Consider the following 19210-nt stretch of genomic DNA (forward strand, 5'->3'; position numbering starts at 1 on the left):
GTCATTTTATGTTCCTTTTTTGTCTTTCTCTTAATTTCTTTTTCTCTTAATTTCCACACATTGTCATCCATAAAACACTAAAACTCACCGCTGATGCCTCGAAACTCACAATTAAACCCAATCAGACTCCGTCCCCCCTCCCCAGAAAATTACATGCATTAGTCCCTCCTCCACAAGTCTGTTGTTAAGTTGGGCTCCACCCCTTACCGATGAAAATAGAGTCATAACAAGATACTCCATCCGCTACGTGGCTGTCGAAAGGGAGAAAGACCCCGTACAAAGGATCTCGGATATCCCATCTAACTGTTTCCGGTACCGGATAGAGGGACTGAGGAAAGGGTCCCTGTACTCTGTGACTGTTGCTGCTCACACAGAGGCCGGTCAAGGGCCAGAGAGCCTGCCAATATTGGTCCGAACAGAGGATGACGGTATGTCAACATCTTTACCCAACCTCTTGACCTGAAGCTAAGCCTCTCCTTCATTCTCCCACCAAAGTGACATCTAACCCATATCAAGATAAATGATCTGTTCCTCGGCATCAAATATCTTCTACTCACCCACTTTCCTTCTTTTGTGAACTAAAGAGAATGTTCAGATGTAATCACATGTCATTTGTCCTTAAATGCCCCATCAGTGCCCAGTGCACCACCGCGGGGTGTGGATGTGGTGGTCTTAAATGCCACCTCTGCCAGAGTGTCATGGAAACCTCCAGTTGCTGAGCGACAGCATGGAGTGATCCGTGGCTACCAGGTGACGTACGTCAGACGCGCTGCAGGGGATAGAACGGGCTCTCCCAGAATTAAGGAACTCCTGTTGAGAGACTCCCAGGTAGAGGACTGCACCTTGATGACATATATTCGAAGTCGTTATATGCTGTAGCACTTTTTCTCAGTTGAAAAGGACATTTTAATCATCTTTTGAGAATTAGATGTTCAAACATTAGCCTATTGTTTGGGGCATCCAGGGAAATGTCACAAAACAGTAAACAGTGTTTGGACACTTTTATGATTATCCTATCAGTGGGATATTGCCTTCTTGTAATATAAGCAGCAGTTCGCAAATTGTCTTGAACCATGGGGTTACATGGTAAATGGGGTTTATGAGCATCCACTTGGACATCACTGTTATTGGTCCCATTAAAATCTAAGAATGTGCATGTAAATACTTGATTCAAAACACAAAATTAAATTTTAGCAGCCTAAAAAGATGATGTATTAAATGTTAAAGGGGGACAGGGATTAGTCTTAGACTAAAAGAAATGTAAGAGCTGTTCAAACTAAAAACAACCTGCACTGACATATCTTAAAATACATCAGTGCTCTTTGTTTTGCCTTAAAATGCACACAAGTAATGTTTTAATAAGGCATGTTTGTTATATTTCCTAATTAAACTGAGGCCTAGTCCTGATTTAAGATAAACCCTGACCGGGAAACCGCCCCAAAGTGTTTTTAAAATATAAAAAATATTATTAAAGGGGACATATCATGAAAATCTGTTCCCATGTTTTAGTGCTATATGGTCCTCAGTGCTTCTATCAACCTAGAATATGTGAAAAGCTCATTTGCATATAAAATCACACACCCAAAAAACGGCACATTTTTGCTCACACCTACAAAGTGGCAATTTTAACATGCTAAAATAAATGATCTATATGATATTTTGAGCTAAAACCTCACATATGTACTCTGGGGACACCAAAGATTTATTTTACATCTTAAAAAAGTCTTGTGAAATGTCCTCTTTAAAGTTACAATTATTAGTAACATGCAAAAACGTTTGTTTTTCATTCAAGTTTTTGCATGTTGCTAATAATTGTCACTTTAACTTTTTCACCGCCAGCGTTTTATAAAAAAGTTGCCAGCCAGCGCCAGCGTTTTTAAATGATTTTCACCAAAATTGAATGCCTTCCAGAAAATGTTCTTCTTTAAATATATAAACATACAATATACCAAATGAAAGAACAGACCCTCTGCTTTCAAAAAAAAAAAAAAAAACGTTTCATCCTACCTTCAGTGGTTCTTTTGTAATCAGCTTTTGAATATGGGTAGGTTTCTGCAAAAACACCACATTTTGAGCAAAAAGCAGAGATAATTCCATTTTTGTGACGGACTTTTCATAGAGATCCCATTCAGAGCGATCTTTAAAACAGACACGGACATGCAGCCGCTTGCCATAGGGCAATACTTCCGGGTTTAAAAAGTTGCAGAAGGGTGCCGCCTGGTGGATAATAGCGCCATTGCGGAAAGACGGAAAATCTCGTCATTGGCAGGGAAGCGTTTTCTCTTGATTGACGAGATATCTTGTCAATGGCGGCGAAAGAGTTAAAGGGGACATTTCACAAGACTTTTTTAAGATGTAAAATAAATCTTTGGTGTCCCCAGAGTACATATGTGAGGTTTTAGCTCAAAATATCATATAGATCATTTATTTTAGCATGTTAAAATTGCCACTTTGTAGGTGTGAGCAAAAATGTGCCGTTTTTGGGTGTCATTTTATATGCAAATGAGCTGATCTCTGTACTAAATGGCAGTGTCGTGGTTGGATAGTGCAGATTAAGGGGTGGTATTATCCCCTTCTGACATCACAAGGGGAGCCAAATTTCCATGACCAATTTTTTCACATGCTTGCAGAGAATGGTTTACCAAAACTAAGTTACCGGGTTGATCTTTTTCACATTTTCTACTTTGGAGACTCAATTATAGCACTTAAACATGATAAAGTCAGATTTTCATGATATGTCCCGTTTAAACAAACACGGAAAACAGATTTTGTCTCTTAATTTCAGAGGTTCACCTCAAAACAATGGAGATCCCAGCTATCGCCTGATCTGGCTGAGTTGTTTGTTTTTCACTGATCAGGGTTTTTAGCTTGACTAATAGTATTTAAATGGACTCTAATTCCTCTTTAATCGTCAGATAAAATCATTGTCTGCTTATTAACTTTCTACTAAAACAGAACCAGCGATAACGCTTTCAGAATCGCTTCTATGAAACTTTCGCACTAATTACTCTCAGCAGATCATTATTCATTGTGTTTTTGTGAATAATCACATTACGTCTTCGCACTCCCATTAATTTTGACTCTATTTATGTCTTGTTTTTGTGGATATATGGCAGCCACAGAATGATTCAAAACAATATGTGAGTATATCATGATTTAGAATTTCACTGTCCATTTATAAGAATTATGCAAATATTTTACAGATCATTTTGCATTTATGGCATGTTTCAAACCATCTGTGTGTTCGTTTAGGAGCTGCTTTTGTCTGATTTGTGGCCTAACACAGAATATTCTGTTACTGTGGCTGCATTTACTTCAAAAGGCGACGGGGCGCGCAGCAAACCCACTCTCATCAGAACTAAACCGTCATGTGTGTACACACGCCCAAATCAAATAAACACAGTTATGCACTAGAATGCATATTTTGTTGTCCTTAACTCAAGGTTTAGTTTTTCAAAACGAAGCATTCACTAGCTATAATAACCCAACATACTGAATCTGCTCCAAAACCTAGTGGGAAGGCCATCAAACTATTGTAAAACCTCGTAGGTAATCAAATTTTAAAATATGTAATTAAGAGTTTGGTTCCAAAACGCAATAAATCTATTTTGACTAGTTTGGGTAAAAATGACAAGATGAAAACCACTATTTTCTGTTACAAACTTTCCTATAGCATCCTTAGGTTATAATAACATTAAAAAGTCAAATCCATAATTTGATTTTTATAGATTTATTATAAAAACTGATTATTTATTTCTGCAAAATGCAATAAATCCATGATTTTTTTTAAATGCTATAAATCTATTGAATCAATATATAAATGTGCATTCATCTTTGCCATGCTATATTCATGTAGTTAAAAAAGTAAACATTAATGGCATTAATCAAAACACTTACTTTGTCATATTAAGAACACTGTCATTGCTGCTGTCATCTTTCAGACATCGTCGCTGAACTTTTTTGACAGCGATCAGCTGTAAAATGTTTTGGTCCTGCTCAATTTTCATTGACTTCAAGTAAAAAAATTGAAAGTTTTTCATAAGATCCCCTGGGGTCAATGTATTAGCATGACAGAAGCTTGATGCAGTCGTGTGAGAACAAGCAACAGCCGGGATTTTTCCTTCGCCCGAGTGCCTCTCAACAAATTATTCGATTTTGATGGCTTACGTTTCTTGCCCGGTACAGAAACCCCCACAGGTTTAACAACGCCATCAAAATTACAATTTTGTCTTTGTATGCTTGTTTATTCTGTGTGCATTCAATGCGCCGCCATTATTGTTTACATTGCGTGGAACGGTGCGCTGTGATTGGTAAAGCTGATTTATTGCATTCTGCGGAGAAGGAGGACTGGTGTTTATCGGATTTTGAAGATAAAGCATTTTAAAGTATTGACTTTCTAATACTGACCTGACGCAATACTTATTATGGCGGTCACTTTTTTTTAAAGTGGTATTTATCGCGTTCTGCAACCAAACTCTTACTCCCAAAGATTTAGAATTAGCATTTAGCTGAGAATGATAAAGGAAAAAAATGTTGCAAAGAAATGTTGCATAAAAACGTTAATAGATAATCAGAATTAACATTTTAAACTTCTCTAAACTAATGGTCACACATTGTCCTGGGGCAAAAGTACACTGATGCACCTAAAGAGATCAAATTAGTACCTTTGAAGTACACACTGGTACCAAAGAGTGCAAATTAGTACCTCAACGGTACATATTGGCACCAAATATACACATCTGTACCTAAATGGTACATATTAGGAGCTTTAAAGGGACATTCCACTTTTTTGAACATAATCAAGAACTTTGCCGACGCACTGCTTGAAAATAGCCCCCTTCTTTTGAAAGTAACCAAGGGGACTATTTTCAGGCAGTGCGTAATATCACTACACCTGCTGCAGCCATGTTACATCAGCAAAGTCACTGATTATTACGCCAGTTTGAGAATATAGTTCCTAGCCATATCTGCCTAGAAAATCACAACTTTTAATTTTCTGTTGGTCTTAGTACACAATGTAACTACAGAAGAGTCAAGTTTTAAATAGGAAAAATATTGAAACTCTTTGGTTATTTTTTAGCGCGATGCTAATGGTCTAATCAGATTCAATGGATTATGCTAAGTGCTAGCGCCAGACCCAGAGATCAGCTGAATGGATTCCAAAACAGTAAGAATCAAATGTTTAACTCTAGGGGAGCTGGAAATGAGCATGTTTTTTTTTAAGTGGAATGTCCCTTTAAGGGAACTGCCCTAAAGAGTGCTAACATGTATAATGCTGTACTAATTCTGCTACTGGACCATAGGCTGGATACTAGATTTTGGAACAGAGCAGTTATGTCTTTAATAATAAATACAGCGTTTTTAATTCAGTACTGATCACTCGGTATTATAGCACTTTACTATCCTCTGCTTCATAGTGCCAGGGTTGCCCTTGCTGACAGTTGTACCATCAGAGGACGGCACTGTCCACCTGAATTGGTTGCCTCCCCCTGCGGGTCTCTCCCCCTTGCTGGGTTACAGGCTGTCATATGGCCCGGCTGACCCCACCTCAGATGCCTTGATGGTGTTGGAGCTGGAAGCTGAGAAGCGCACACAAACCATCCAATTTCTGAGCCCCGGGATGGTGTACGTGTTTCGCCTCGCGGCCCGAACCGCGTGGGGCTGCGGTGCTAGCGCTCAGGTCACACTTTTAATACCAAATGTGGTGGAAACGACCACGGATGATGCGGTAACAGTCGCAGGGACGACAGAGGGTGGAAATGTGAGCATTCCGGAAACCATTCCATCTTTGGCTCTTTTAACTGCCGAAAGCATTAATTCCTCATCTGCAATCTTAAGATGGGAGCCACCAAGAACCGGCAAGCAAATCCGAGGTTACCGCGTATGGTTTGCTGTCACCTACGCTAATGGTACAGACATTGCAATGGAGTCGGATGTTAAGGAGCCCACAGTTGTTCTCACCGGCCTAAGGGCAAATACTGAGTATGTGGCGAGAGTGTGTGTGCTTAGCAAACATGGCCCTGGGCCTTATAGTCTCCCCATAACCATCAAAACACAACCAACACAGGAAGGTAGGACACATGCATATCATGGCATACATAGATTTTTCACTCCCAAACAAACCACCACATTCTTGAAATTCTCTGTTTATGTCTCATCGTTTTTATGTCTGTCTACTGTATGTTGGTCTGAATTCCTTGCTCGGTAATGTCCGCTTTATAAAAGGTGAGATTCTTTCTGTAATTGGGTCTAGACAAACATGGAGCTCTTCATAATTTCTCCAAAAAGACAGCTGTGTTGAAGGTGAGCTGTCACAAAGGGAAGATAAACCGTGATGAAGGGGTTCTTACTTTGCCACTGTATAGCATTTAAAGTCGTGCCTGTCAAGCTGGCGGTTTTGCAAGCCTTTCAAATGGTCTGTATAAATTGAATTGAACTTTCATTGACAAAAAGCAACAACATTGATTTATTTGATTAATAAGCTATGCCTTATACACTGTAAAAATTGAAAGTTGGATTAACTTAAAATATTACTTTACTTGGAAGTTACAAATTGAAGCAATTTTTTTTAAGTTAAAGAAAATTTAAGTTATTTAAGTACATTTTTAAGTAGATCCAACTTTTAACTTTTTTCAGTGTAGTAATATTTTATAAGTTATATTTTTTAATGGTGGCCGGTGACTTCTTTTTTCGAGGGAACAAATACTTATTTTGCGAAGTTCGTCACAACATGTATGTAGCCCGTCATGTGTGTGGTTCGTCATTTCAAAATATGTGTTTGGCACGTCGAGTGATCTTGTGTGCATCACATGTTTTGTCAAAATAAGTACCTGCTGCATATGATAAAAGAGATGCTCGCGGTTGCCAGATACTCGCATAATCTCATGCATAATCAGAGTTTACTGTTAAGGGAGTGTCTTGCGTGTATTTTGTGAACGTCTCTTTTATCATAAACGGTTTTGACGCGTGTGCAGCAGGCACTCATTTTGACAAAACATGTGATGCACATGGTTCACATGACGCAACGAACACATATTTTGAAAACACGAGCAACACACGACATTCCGAACACTTATTTTGAATTTGCGCCCCTCAGAAGAGCAGTCACCACAGCTGCCACTGATATTTTACAGAATGTTCTTTAGGATGAATTCATGTAGAAAACAGTAAATACAAAAAATGACTTTAGCTGAGCTTTTACAGGTAGGGTTACAAAACACACAACAGACAGTTTTACATCAATTTACGCAAATATTTGTTCCAGTTTATTAGCTAGCGAAAATCAGGATGGAAATTTTACAAATATTATTAATAAAAGTTTTTGATTTAGGTTATTTTAAAATTGAAAGGGTACTAGGTATTATTTGCATAACCAGTGCTGGAAATGAGTGGAACGCAGGGGGACGGAGTCTGTGGAGTGAATTTCGATTTTTAAAATTTTGAAATTGAAACGTAATTTTATTTAAACAACTTAATAGCATTTAAAATGACTCCCCATTATGATTTTTTTTTGCAACTATTATTTTATAATGTATCATGAAGCTTGTCAAACTTCACTGTCACAATGGCACAGTATGAATAATGTATCCGTTTCATTTAAGATTTTTCCTTTTATTTAAAATATCCATTAACTAAATATCCAAATTTTCACACCCTACACAATTTTTCTTTAACCTGAGGACAATTTTATTATTAAATTGTGAAAAGGTTGTGTTTAAGACTTTTACCCCTTGTTTTTGACTTAATTGGAATTTTGGGTGATTCCATTGGCGGCCGTTGACTTCTTTTTTGAGGGCGCACGATGCAAAGTTCGTCACAACATGTATGTAGCCCATCATGTGTATGGTTCGCCATTTCAAAATATGTGTTCAGCGTGTCAATGTGCATCACGTGTTTTGTCAACATAAGTGCCTGCTGCAGACGCGTCTAAAGGGTTTATGATAAAAGAGACGCTCGCGTTTGGCAGATACTCACATAATATCATGCGTAATCAGAGTTTACTGTTAAGGGAGTGTCTTGCGTGTATTTTGTGAACATGAGCGTCTCTTTTATCATAAACGGTTTTGACGCATGTGCAGCAGGCACTTATTTTGACAAAACACGTGATTCACATGATGAAACAAACACATATTTTGAAAACATGAGCAACACACATGACACTCCGAACACATATTTTGAATTTGCACCCCTCGGAAGAGCAGTCACCAGCCGCCACTGGGTGATTCACATTTTTGTTTTATTTCCATAGTACTCCGCCACCTGAACAACTGCTTTACAGAAAATAATCTGCTGTGATAAATATTTCTAGCAAAAGCTTATAAATGAGATGATTTGATTGCTTCATGAATGCTTGTGTTTGGACGTTCTGCTGAACAGATGTAATAATGTATGAATGTTGAACTCCTGTTTTCTTGCTTTATTAGTGTTCGCAGTAAACTTCCGAGTGAAATCTGCCATGAAGAGTTCAGTTCTGCTGACCTGGGAGTCTCGTACCGCCAGCAATAAAGCACAGCCTCTCATTGTAAGAACTTCGACACACTTTACTGTCTATGTGTGTGTCCATGACAAGGATACAGAACCTGAATTCACATCCACTGTGGGGACCATAACAAAATTGTGATTATAATAAGCTTCATATATGAAAACAACAATGCTCGCTCTCATTTACTGTTGATAGCTTAATAAACATGAGTATACCATATACCATAAATATTGGGCAAGTACACTTTCATGTTGAGCTAAAATTGTCCATGACAGTGTTAACATGTGTCTTGAGGTGTGTGAACTCTTATGTCTGCTCTTGTCAAGTGCGTATCCGTGTGTCACAATATGCTGACAGTCTTGTCTGAGCATGTGTGTATTTTTAGTTTACTGAATATTTTTCGATCCCTTCTCTTCCTCTCAGATCTCTTATGGTGAAAGTGAGAGCGTGGAGGTGGATGGGCGGCTCGGGCTAAAGTTGATTACTAAGTTAAAGCCTCAGTCTCTATACACCTTCATGTTAACAAGTAAAGCTGACGGCACTGGAGGCCTGCAGCATCGTGCGGACGCAATGACCGCTCCAAATCTGCTGACCAGGAAACCCCTGCTGCTAGACAAAACCAGCTCTCAGAGTGTTGCTACTCTGCAACTGCCTGCTGTCCAGGGACAGGCTAATGTCAGGTTAGCTAAATGAAAATGAATCCAAAAATAGTATAAGGAATAGGCCATCGAAATATGTAAGCAAGCATATGATAACTGGCCATGAGACATGGAGGAACCAATGACATAGGCTTAATCCAAGTTAAATTTGACTCTCTCTTATTTTTCATTATGAGAACCATATTTCTTTAAGATATAATAATATAATGTCATGTTTTCTCATAAGGGGGTTCTACGTTGTGGTTGTTCCTCTGAAGAGACAAAGAGGAGGAAACTTCCAGAATGCCTGGAGTGATCCAGATGAGATGAACATTGATGAGGTACAACATTTTGTTTAAACAACTCATTGCCATTTTTGACAAAAGCTTTTTTTTAAGCATCGTGTAGTTTCAGTATATGAGATCAGCCTATGCCAGTTCTGGTTATTTTGACACATGTCATGTGCTTGACACTGGTTTCTTCAGCTGCTGAGAGAGATTAATGGCACCGGTCGCTCTGTGCGTCTGCGGAGGCAGGCGGAGGCGAAGCCGTACATCAGTGCTCATTTCCAGAATCTGCCAGCTGAATTTAAACTCGGGGACGGACGTGTGTATGGCGCTTTTCTGAACCGACCGCTTCTCAACGGACAGGAGTACGTCTGCTTCGTGCTGGCAATTCTCGAACTGGGCCAGAATGTGAGTATTGTTTTTAGATTAATGATAAGAAAATGGTTGGAACTTTTTTGAAGGATGTGGTAAAAAAGAAATTATATCTTAAATGTGAAGTCAGAAAGAAGTGGGAAATGTCATAGTATATGACACTGAACAATATTTAAAATGACTTCTTCACTTTCTCAGAAAAAAAACATGAAGAAAATAGTGTAAAATTACACAAATTGTGTTTTTTATTAAAATTCAAAAATTTCCTAATTTATTCTATATTTATGCAATTAAAAATAAATGCTTTGTTGTAAAAACAAAGCCTTCACCCCTTAAGCCATGACTATATTCAAGATTTTTATCATATTTTTCCCTGGACCACAAAACCAGTATGGGTCAGTGACAAAAATGCTTTGACAAGATGAGAAATTTAAAAAAAAAAATTTTTAAACTTGTTTTAAAGCACGCATCAGGTTTATTTCAATGCACATAGTGTATTTATGTTTTTGCAATAAAAAATTAAATTTGCACCATTTTTTTACTAAAGAAAAATGTAAAATGGTGTAACCGCCAATTGTGTTAAAGAATGAGAAATATTAAATATTTTATCCACCTTGATGGCATGCAAGTGTAATTATCAAAAAAAATGATTAGTTATTTCTAAATGTACATTTTAATGCTATTTTGAAATATTTGTCCTGACATATGCTGAAAACAGCTCGGTTTGTTTAATAATCTTTAACAAAATATGTAGGTAAAAATCATATTACACTAAACTAGATGATTATATTTTATTCCACTTTTTTATAAATATATTTATATTTTCATTAAAAAAATAATAGTTTCACCAATTGACACAGACCGTTTACACCACATTGGCATTTTTGCTTTTTTCTCCCAAATATTCTTTCAAAATGAAATAAAACCAGAAATTTTAGACTTTTAGACTAAAAACAGAATGTATGCAAGTAATCTGCAAATTTAAGCCTTTTACATTTAATTGAACCATACGGACACAAAATAATTAATGTCACGTCATTGACCCTAATAAGTCACATGGGTATTTTTATAGGAATAGCCAATACATGTATGGGTCAAAATTATCGGGTTTTAAGTAAAGATATTAAGTATTAAGTAAGATCATTTTACATGAAGATATTTTGTAAATTTCTTACTGCAAATATCTAACATTTATTTATTAGTAGTAATATGTGTTGCTAAGGACCTCATTTAGGCAACTTAAAAATGATTTTCTCAATATTTAGATTTTTTTCACCCTCAGATTCCAGATTGTCAAATAGTTGGATCTCGATTTTATCTGAACAAATAATACATCAATGGAAAGCTAATTAATTCGGATTTGAGATGATATATAAATCTCAGTTTCAAAAAATCTACCCTTTTTTATGGTTTTGTGGTCCAGGGTCACATTTTACTTTATTGTAATTTACGATGTAGTTGCTCGCATCTGAAGTGGTTCAATGGGTGTTATATAAACCCATTAAAATGCAGAGATGATGCAAAAAGACAAGGAAATCTTTTATTTATTTTTAATAAAGCTGTATTATGTAATAATGTCAATGGAAAACAATGTCGGTTTTTTTATCACCCTGCAAGAGTTTATTTTGTGTTAAAGACTGTCTGACTGTACATTATCTTTTTTATTACACAGCTACTTACCAAATAAATAAATAAATCCACATGAAATATTGATTTGAGTTACATTATTTTATTATCTGAGAAGACAGAAACCGCAGAGTGATACAAGAGAGTAACATTGAGTAAGAGTGTTTGAGTTTGGTTGGTGAAGACATCAGTCAAAAGTACAGTTTATTGTTTAGGGGTTTTTTTTCCGTATTTTTACAATCCATTCATTTTTAATTGACAGACTGTATACTCCACAAGTCCATTCTCCGATGCCGTGCTGTTCTCAGACGTTGAACCGCAGCCAATCGTAGACGAGGAGGAGGGGCTTCTGTGGGTTGTGGGGCCGGTGCTGGCCGTCATCTTTATCATCAGCATCGTCATCCTCATTCTTCTCTTTAAGAGGTGAGGGAGGATGTGAAATGGGCGGGAAAGTGATTGAGGATGTAAAGATGTGAATGGAGTTTAAATTACATCAGCCGGCAGACAGGAAGAAATTGAGAAGAACATTGAATGAGAGAGGGTGAAGAAATGAAGCGATATTGACAGGGTTCCTAGTAAAAATTGAAATTCAGGAACGAAGGAACCTTACCGAAATGAATGATTTGTAAATCGATTGTTCTTTTCAGAGGATTCTTTTCAATGAAATTGTTGAATCGATTCGCTCTGAATGAGTCATTAATCAAATCAGTCTGACTTTGAATGATTTTAAATTCATTGATCAAGAGTGTGGGAACCCAATAAGAGGATAAATAAATAATGATAGACTGCTTTTATATTTAACTTCTTTAAAAGCTGTTTTTATCTTCCTAATTCTTTCTCCCCCTTGCTGTATCTGGAAACAAACCAGCAAACCAGACAGGTTGGTGTATTATGTTTCTTTGAAAATGCAATTACATCTGAAATGCAATATAAACTATTTCCTGCTAAGTGAGAGTCGCTTTAATGCTTCTCTGTGTGTGATGTTACAGGAAGCGGGCGGAGCTGGAGGGCAGGAAGTGCAGCTTTCCCAGCAACAGTAAAGCCATGAATTCCCAGCATCCATCTGACCCAGTGGAGCTGCGTCGAATCAACTTCCCCACGGCCGGTAATACACCTAAAGACAAAGACGTGTCCCAACAAAATAGCACAGTCACACAGAATTCCTGCAGAATCCAGTTTACCTCAATTCACACAGTCCATATCAATGCAATGTTCTCTCTTTTTTAGGTTTACGCGCATCAATCATCGGTTATCGTCGGTTATCAAGTTAGTTTTGGTTTATGGAGTTTGCATTGAATGCTTAATTCTCCCATTCACACATATGCAGTAACATACGCGGTAACTGGCATGTGCATCTTATACTTATTTAACTAACAACCAAAAATGTTTTACTTACCCTCAAGTTAATCCAAACTTTAATGCTTACTGCAATGTACATACTGTATTAATCTTGCCTAATACTTTTTACTTCATTGTTTCAAAGTTTCAACTTTTTTCATTGTGGAGATAAACTCTGGTTAGACAGTACAGCCATCATTTATTCCAAAGGATGTCATTTTCTTTAGGGATCAGATGTCTTCAAAAGTTATAAAGCACCTTGGAGTCTATTGAGAGGCATTGACAGTCCTACATTTTAATTTCTAGATAAATGACAACTGAACAAATCTCATTTCAGATTTGCCAGCTTATATTAGCCAAGTCTAAAGATGACACGTACTGTAAAAAATCCCATCAGACGAGCGGTTCACGGCGAGAAGATTTAAGGTTTCGCCCAAAATGTAAAATACTCAATGTTCACAGCAGATTTGTTCCCCATGGGGAGAACTCTTGTGTGAAATTTTTAATCTTTAGCTTAGACAGGGTGGTGGGGTGCCGGTATGACTATAGTTGCTAGGCAACCATACATCCTATCCATCCCAAAAACTGCACAAGCGGCAACAGAACCTTCCCGAATGCAAAGTTGTATGAGTTTACACATCAGGGATAAAAAGTTGTTGTCGTTCAGCTTTAATAACAAGCCAGAGAAAACACATTAGACATCTAACGCATCTCAATTAACAGTGAATGTTATTTTGAATTACAATTATCTTTTAGACAAACTAAAACCCAAACTATACAGGAATGCTAAGCAAAACATCTATGAATATACTTTGATGTATGAATAAATTCATTCTTGATGACATCCCTAATGGGAGTTTTTAACCGATTTGACATCTATGCTACACTGCAAAAAGATTTGTTGGTTCAAGTTACCTGGTCGCCTTAAGTCTTTACCCACTAGCATTGCCAGCCAGTTTAATGCCTTCCAGAGTATGCCTTCTATAAATGTATAAACATACAATACATGAAATGAAAGAACAGACCCTCTGCTTTCAAACAAAAAACAGAAAAAAGTTTCATCTTATCTTTATTTGTTCTCTTTTTATAGCCTCTCAAATATAGGAAGGTTTCTTCAAAAAGAAAACCACATTTTGAGCAAAAAGCTTTAAGCTATAAGATATAATTGCATTTTTGTTAATGAGTTTTTGTTATCAGATTCAGAACAATGATCAAAACATACACAAAGTTTTTAATATTTTTTAATCAGTGGTTGCTTAAGTGTTTTATAAGTTGGGTAAAAGCGCCACCTAGTGGATAATAGCGGAAATATAGATTGCCGTAAAAACGCGTCATTGGCAGGGAAGCGTTTTCTCTAAATTACCGAGATAACTCGTCAATGGCAGAGAAAAAATTAACATTTTGAGCTTATTTAACTTAAAAATATTAGTTGACTCAAAAATGTGTACCAATTGGGTAACACTTTACTTGGAGGGGTGTCCATAAGACTGACATGACACCTTCATAATCATATCATGCAGGGCCGGAGTGGGGCCACCTTTCTGCCCGGGAGTTTCAAGTATAAAATAATAAATACTTATTCACTACAAAAAAGAATTAGTAATTAAATAAAATAATAATAAAAAGTAATTTTACTGCATACACAGATCAAGCTTGAGTTTTGTTATTAATATTAAACTGCATAATATAGTCTATGAATCGCCATGTATTGGGTGGTACACAAAAGGGTAGGTAGTGAATAGGTAGACAACGGTATTAGCCGAATAATTAAGTTGCTAATGCTAATCATTACTAGGCATATCTCTTTTTACCTGTCGCCACTTGTGTTTGTCCTCTCGAAAATAAATCTGTAAGCTTGGCACATTTGCCAGCATCCTCCTTCAATGTCTTTCTTTTCTTCAACCTGGCTTTTACAGCCCCTCCTGGCCTCTTCCTCCCACCTATCCTCCCTGAAACGCGTACCGTTACGGTAGGGCCGGCCCAGCCTGAGAAAGGTTTTGAAATAGACGTACTATGGATCTAACCAACTCTATAGGAGGGGAGGGGGGAACTCACTCCCATGGTACAACCCATGCAGAGGCTGCGCACCGCGGTGTCAGAATGCAGAACGTGTGTAGTGTTATTTAAAAGGAGATAGACTCACTACTGTGACAAATGTAAACAACAAAAACCTCGATCGGCCCAAAAGTGAAGCGGCCCATTGGGAATTCTCCCGGTTCTCCCGATTACCCACCCCGGGCCTGATATCATTACAAGTGCTATGCACATGATTGAGATTTTATGCACGTTTATGACAACTGTCATGAAGTATCATTCGTTCAATTATATAATTTTTAATGCAAAGATGACATTGTTTGAGATGTCTTTGTTATAACAGCTTGACATTAACCAATACATCATAACTTACGTCAAAGACAATTTGACATTACCAAGACAATATAACTGACCACTTTTTACCAGTGATACAAATTGAATTTGTCATTAAAATGTTATTAAGTGTTATTACTCTGTCATATAGTTTTATAACAGTGTCATAAACATTTTTCTTGACCTCAACTACAGTGGTACAAATATAATTTATCATTAAAATTTAATTAAGTGTTAATACTCTGTCAAAAAGTTTTATAACAATATCATGAATATTTTTCAGTTCCTAATGTGTTTAACAAATAAAATCAATCATTCAATAATAATAATAATAATAATTAAAATTGATATAATTATATTTTATTGCATTTGGAGAATGATTCACCTAAAATTAAATGAAAACAGTACAACCATGGTTTAAGCCCTGCAGCGCTGGGTCCATATTGCTGCAAAGTTAATTTAATTAAATTAAGTTAATTAAATGTTTTGTTTGTTTTTTCTTCAATGTCAAAAAATTTCAGAACCCTCTGTGTGAGGAAGAACAAGTTCTGTTAGTTGTCAGTTTTTGATGTATTGTGCACATACATAAAGTTAAAGGGATAGTTCGGCCAAAAAGTTATTAAACCCATGATTTACTCACCCCCAAGCTGTCCGAGTTGCATATGTCCATCTTTTTTCAGACGAACACATTTTCGGATATTTTAGAAAATGTTTTAGATCTTTTAGTTGATTAAATGTAATGTTACGGGGTCCACGACCTTCAAGTCCAAAAAAGTGCCTTCCTCCTTCACAAATTAAATTCAAACGGCTGCAGGATGATAAACAAAGGTCTTCTGAGGGTAATCCGTGCGGTGTTGTTGTAGAAATATCCATATTTAAAACTTTATTAACGTAAATAACTACCTTCCGGTAGCGCCGCCGTCTTAGACTCCTCTGTATTCAGGAGAGAGTATTAGCGTAGTGTACGCACTTTTCTTAGTGACGTATAAGAAATTCGGAGGGCGGGGGCACAGAGCAGCAGCAGAGTAGCCTCCGTAGGCTGCGTAAGCTCTCATCCTGAATGACGCGGACGCGACTAAGATGGCGGTGCTACCGGAAGGTATTTATTTACGTTAATAAAGTTTTAAATATGGATATTTCTACAACAACACCACGCAGATTTAATTTGTGAAGGATGGACACACTTTTTTTGGACTTGTCGTGGACCACGTAACATTACGTTTAATCAACTGAAAGATCTAAAACATTTTCTAAAATATCCGAAAATGTGTTTGTCTGAAAAACGATGGACATATACAACTCGGACAGCTTGGGGGTGAGTAAATCATGGGTTTAATATCATTTTTGGCCGACTATCCCTTTAAGTATAATATTTTGACGTGTCTGTTGCATTTTGTTAAGGTATTTAAAATTATTTGACAGAGTATTAAAACACTTAATGACGTTTAAATGACAGTTTAATGTAATGTTAACCCATAAAGCTAGGTAGTTTCTTAATTTTGATAATTATTCTGCTATGTCATGTTTATGACAGATTTATAACAAGTTGTATTGGTTTATGTCAAGTTGTCATAACAAAGACATTTCAAACAATGTCTTCTTTGTATTAAAAATTACATAATTGAACAAATGACACTTAATGACAGTTGTCATAAATCTGCATAAAATCTCTTTCAGGTTCATGACACATGTCTTGTTGTGATTAGGAAGGTGTCATGTCAGTCTTATGAACACCACTTCAAGTAAAGTGTTACCAAAAAGGGTGTGTTAACTAATATTTTTAAGTTGAATTAACTTAAAATTTGAAGGCAACCAGGTAACTTACGTTTTTGAACCAACTTTTTTTTAAGTTGAACCAACTTTTATTTTTCAGTGTACACATATGCTTTATAGAGTAGACACAGACAAAATCTTGATGACATGACTAACACTTCCTCATACTGCTCACAGCACTAAATCAATCCAGCGACGTGCAGCGGAGTCTATAAATTCAGGTTAAACTCCACTCATCTGCATGTCTTTGTGATATTGTGATTGACAGGCATGACCAGCCACCCTCCAGTATCCATCTCAGAACTGCCAGGACACATAGAGCGGATGAAAGCCAACGACAACCTAAGGTTTTCTCAAGAGTACGAGGTCAGATCACACACACAGACACACATGCGCCCCAGGGTGTTCATTAAAAAGCACATTGGCCCATTCATAATGTGTCTAGCATACATTAGTGTGCTTTGATCTTTTGTGTGTGTTGTGTAAAATGTGTTGCAAGTCTGGTGTAATGTGTAATTCATGGCGCGTGTCTCTCGTTTTGTAGTCTATTGATCCGGGCCAACAGTTCTCATGGGAACATTCTAACCTCGAAATAAACAAGCCAAAGAACAGATACGCCAACGTCATCGCCTACGATCACACCAGAGTACAGATCTCCAACACTGACGGTGAGATTGTTTGTGCTCTGTATCTAAATATTTCAGTTGCTGTGTGTATTTTTAGAAAGTACAATCATTTCATCCTAGAATAATAAGAAACCTTGTGTACAGTGTGCAAGGATTATTCTAGGTGTGAGTCGTGAGTTCTACTTTCTCTTCATAACTATTTGCACATCATTTCAAATCAGTTTTTTTCGTGTTAGATTTGCATGATTTTATAGGCTCTGAGATAATGGGGTGTTACCCTCAAATGTTAATTTGTGTACCTTTATGGCTGTACAACACATTGAAATGTTGGCGCTTTTGGGGTACAATATTATACCCTAAGGACCTATTGTGTACCTTTAAGGATGAATTTGCACCAGTTAAATGTTAGGGGTACAAAACATTTAACTGTACCTTTAGAGGTACCTCATAGGTCCTTAAAGGAACACACTGACTTTTTGGGACTTTAGCTTATTCACCGTAACCCTCAGAGTTAGATAAGTCCATACATACCCTTTTCATCTCCGTGCATGTCGTAACTCTGTCTGACGCACCCACCTCTAGCCTAGCTTAGCACAAAGACTGGAAGTAAATGGCTCCAGCTAGCATACGTACTGCTAAGTGACAAAATAACGCCAACATTTTCCTATTTATATGTTTTGTATAGTCACAGCGTGTGCAAATACCAAGGTCATATGAGACACAGCCATCTTTTAACCGTATACATACTGGAAACTATATTCTCAGAAGACGAAGCACTGCTACTTGGGAGGAGTGATTTGCTCGCAGCACCTGAGAAGCCCGTGGTGAGGAGCAGAGAGTTTGAGCAAGTGTTGCGCTAATCACTCCGGCCAAGTAGCAGTGCTTCGCCTTCTCATATGACTTTGTTATTTTCTGTGGTGACTATACAAAACACAACATATAAATAGGAAAATGTTGGTGTTATTTTGTCACTTATTGGAGCAGTATGCTAGCTGGAGCCATTTACTTCCAGTCTTTGTGCTAAGCTAGGCTAGCGGTGGGTGCGTCAGACACAGTTACGAGACGCACGGAGATGTAAAGGGTATGTATGGACTTATCTAACTCTGAGAGATACGGTGAATAAGCTACTGTATAGTCCCAAAAAGTCGCCGTGTTCCTTTAAGGACCTATAGGATTCACGCAAAAATGTATTTACTAATGTTGTTACAAACCAAACCGATCAAAGACCTAATTGACTTCCATAGTATTCTTTTTTCCTATGGAAGTCAATGGGGCCTTTGATCGGTTTGGTTACAAACATTTCTCAAAATATCCTCCTTTGTGTTTATCAGATCAAAGAAATTCATACAGGTTTGTAACAACATGAGAGTAAATAAAAACTGAATTTTCATTTGTTAGGGTGAACTATCCCTTTAAAGTTGTTTGTTTTAAGTTTCTTTGCCATTCCATCTGGTTAAGCAGGTGTTCCTGGTAGTGACTACATTAATGCCAACTACATAGACGGATACAGGCGTCAGGGAGCGTACATTGCCACCCAGGGACCCATGCCAGACACGTTTAGTGACTTTTGGAGAATGGTCTGGGAACAACACACATCAAATATCATCATGATCACCAAACTTGAGGAGAAGTCGAGGGTGAGAGCACTAAATCATTCACATACAGTACAAGCAGACACACTGGAAAACATATAACCAATTT

At 37.3% G+C, this 19210-nt stretch overlaps 1 protein-coding gene across 2 annotated transcripts in view; it reads left to right on the forward strand.

The window, feature by feature from the left end:
- The window catches only part of ptprdb (protein tyrosine phosphatase receptor type Db), a 94249-nt gene that overhangs the window by 55055 nt on the left and 19984 nt on the right, over nucleotides 1–19210 (forward strand). Inside the window, exons 15-29 of one of the 2 annotated variants that reach the window (XM_073814408.1) lie at nucleotides 126–428; nucleotides 635–828; nucleotides 3117–3140; nucleotides 3253–3370; nucleotides 5418–6071; nucleotides 8424–8521; nucleotides 8906–9162; nucleotides 9368–9461; nucleotides 9606–9815; nucleotides 11668–11828; nucleotides 12274–12285; nucleotides 12395–12510; nucleotides 17152–17249; nucleotides 17428–17551; nucleotides 18971–19146. In XM_073814408.1, the coding sequence (XP_073670509.1) occupies nucleotides 126–428; nucleotides 635–828; nucleotides 3117–3140; nucleotides 3253–3370; nucleotides 5418–6071; nucleotides 8424–8521; nucleotides 8906–9162; nucleotides 9368–9461; nucleotides 9606–9815; nucleotides 11668–11828; nucleotides 12274–12285; nucleotides 12395–12510; nucleotides 17152–17249; nucleotides 17428–17551; nucleotides 18971–19146 (2639 nt within the window). Of the gene's footprint in view, nucleotides 1–125; nucleotides 429–634; nucleotides 829–3116; nucleotides 3141–3252; nucleotides 3371–5417; nucleotides 6072–8423; nucleotides 8522–8905; nucleotides 9163–9367; nucleotides 9462–9605; nucleotides 9816–11667; nucleotides 11829–12273; nucleotides 12286–12394; nucleotides 12511–12632; nucleotides 12672–17151; nucleotides 17250–17427; nucleotides 17552–18970; nucleotides 19147–19210 lie in introns of both variants that reach the window. The other variant, XM_065254620.1, reaches the window with a different exon arrangement.

This window comes from Paramisgurnus dabryanus, chromosome 4 (assembly GCF_030506205.2).
Source record: "Paramisgurnus dabryanus chromosome 4, PD_genome_1.1, whole genome shotgun sequence".
Taxonomy (NCBI): Eukaryota; Metazoa; Chordata; class Actinopteri; order Cypriniformes; family Cobitidae; genus Paramisgurnus; species Paramisgurnus dabryanus.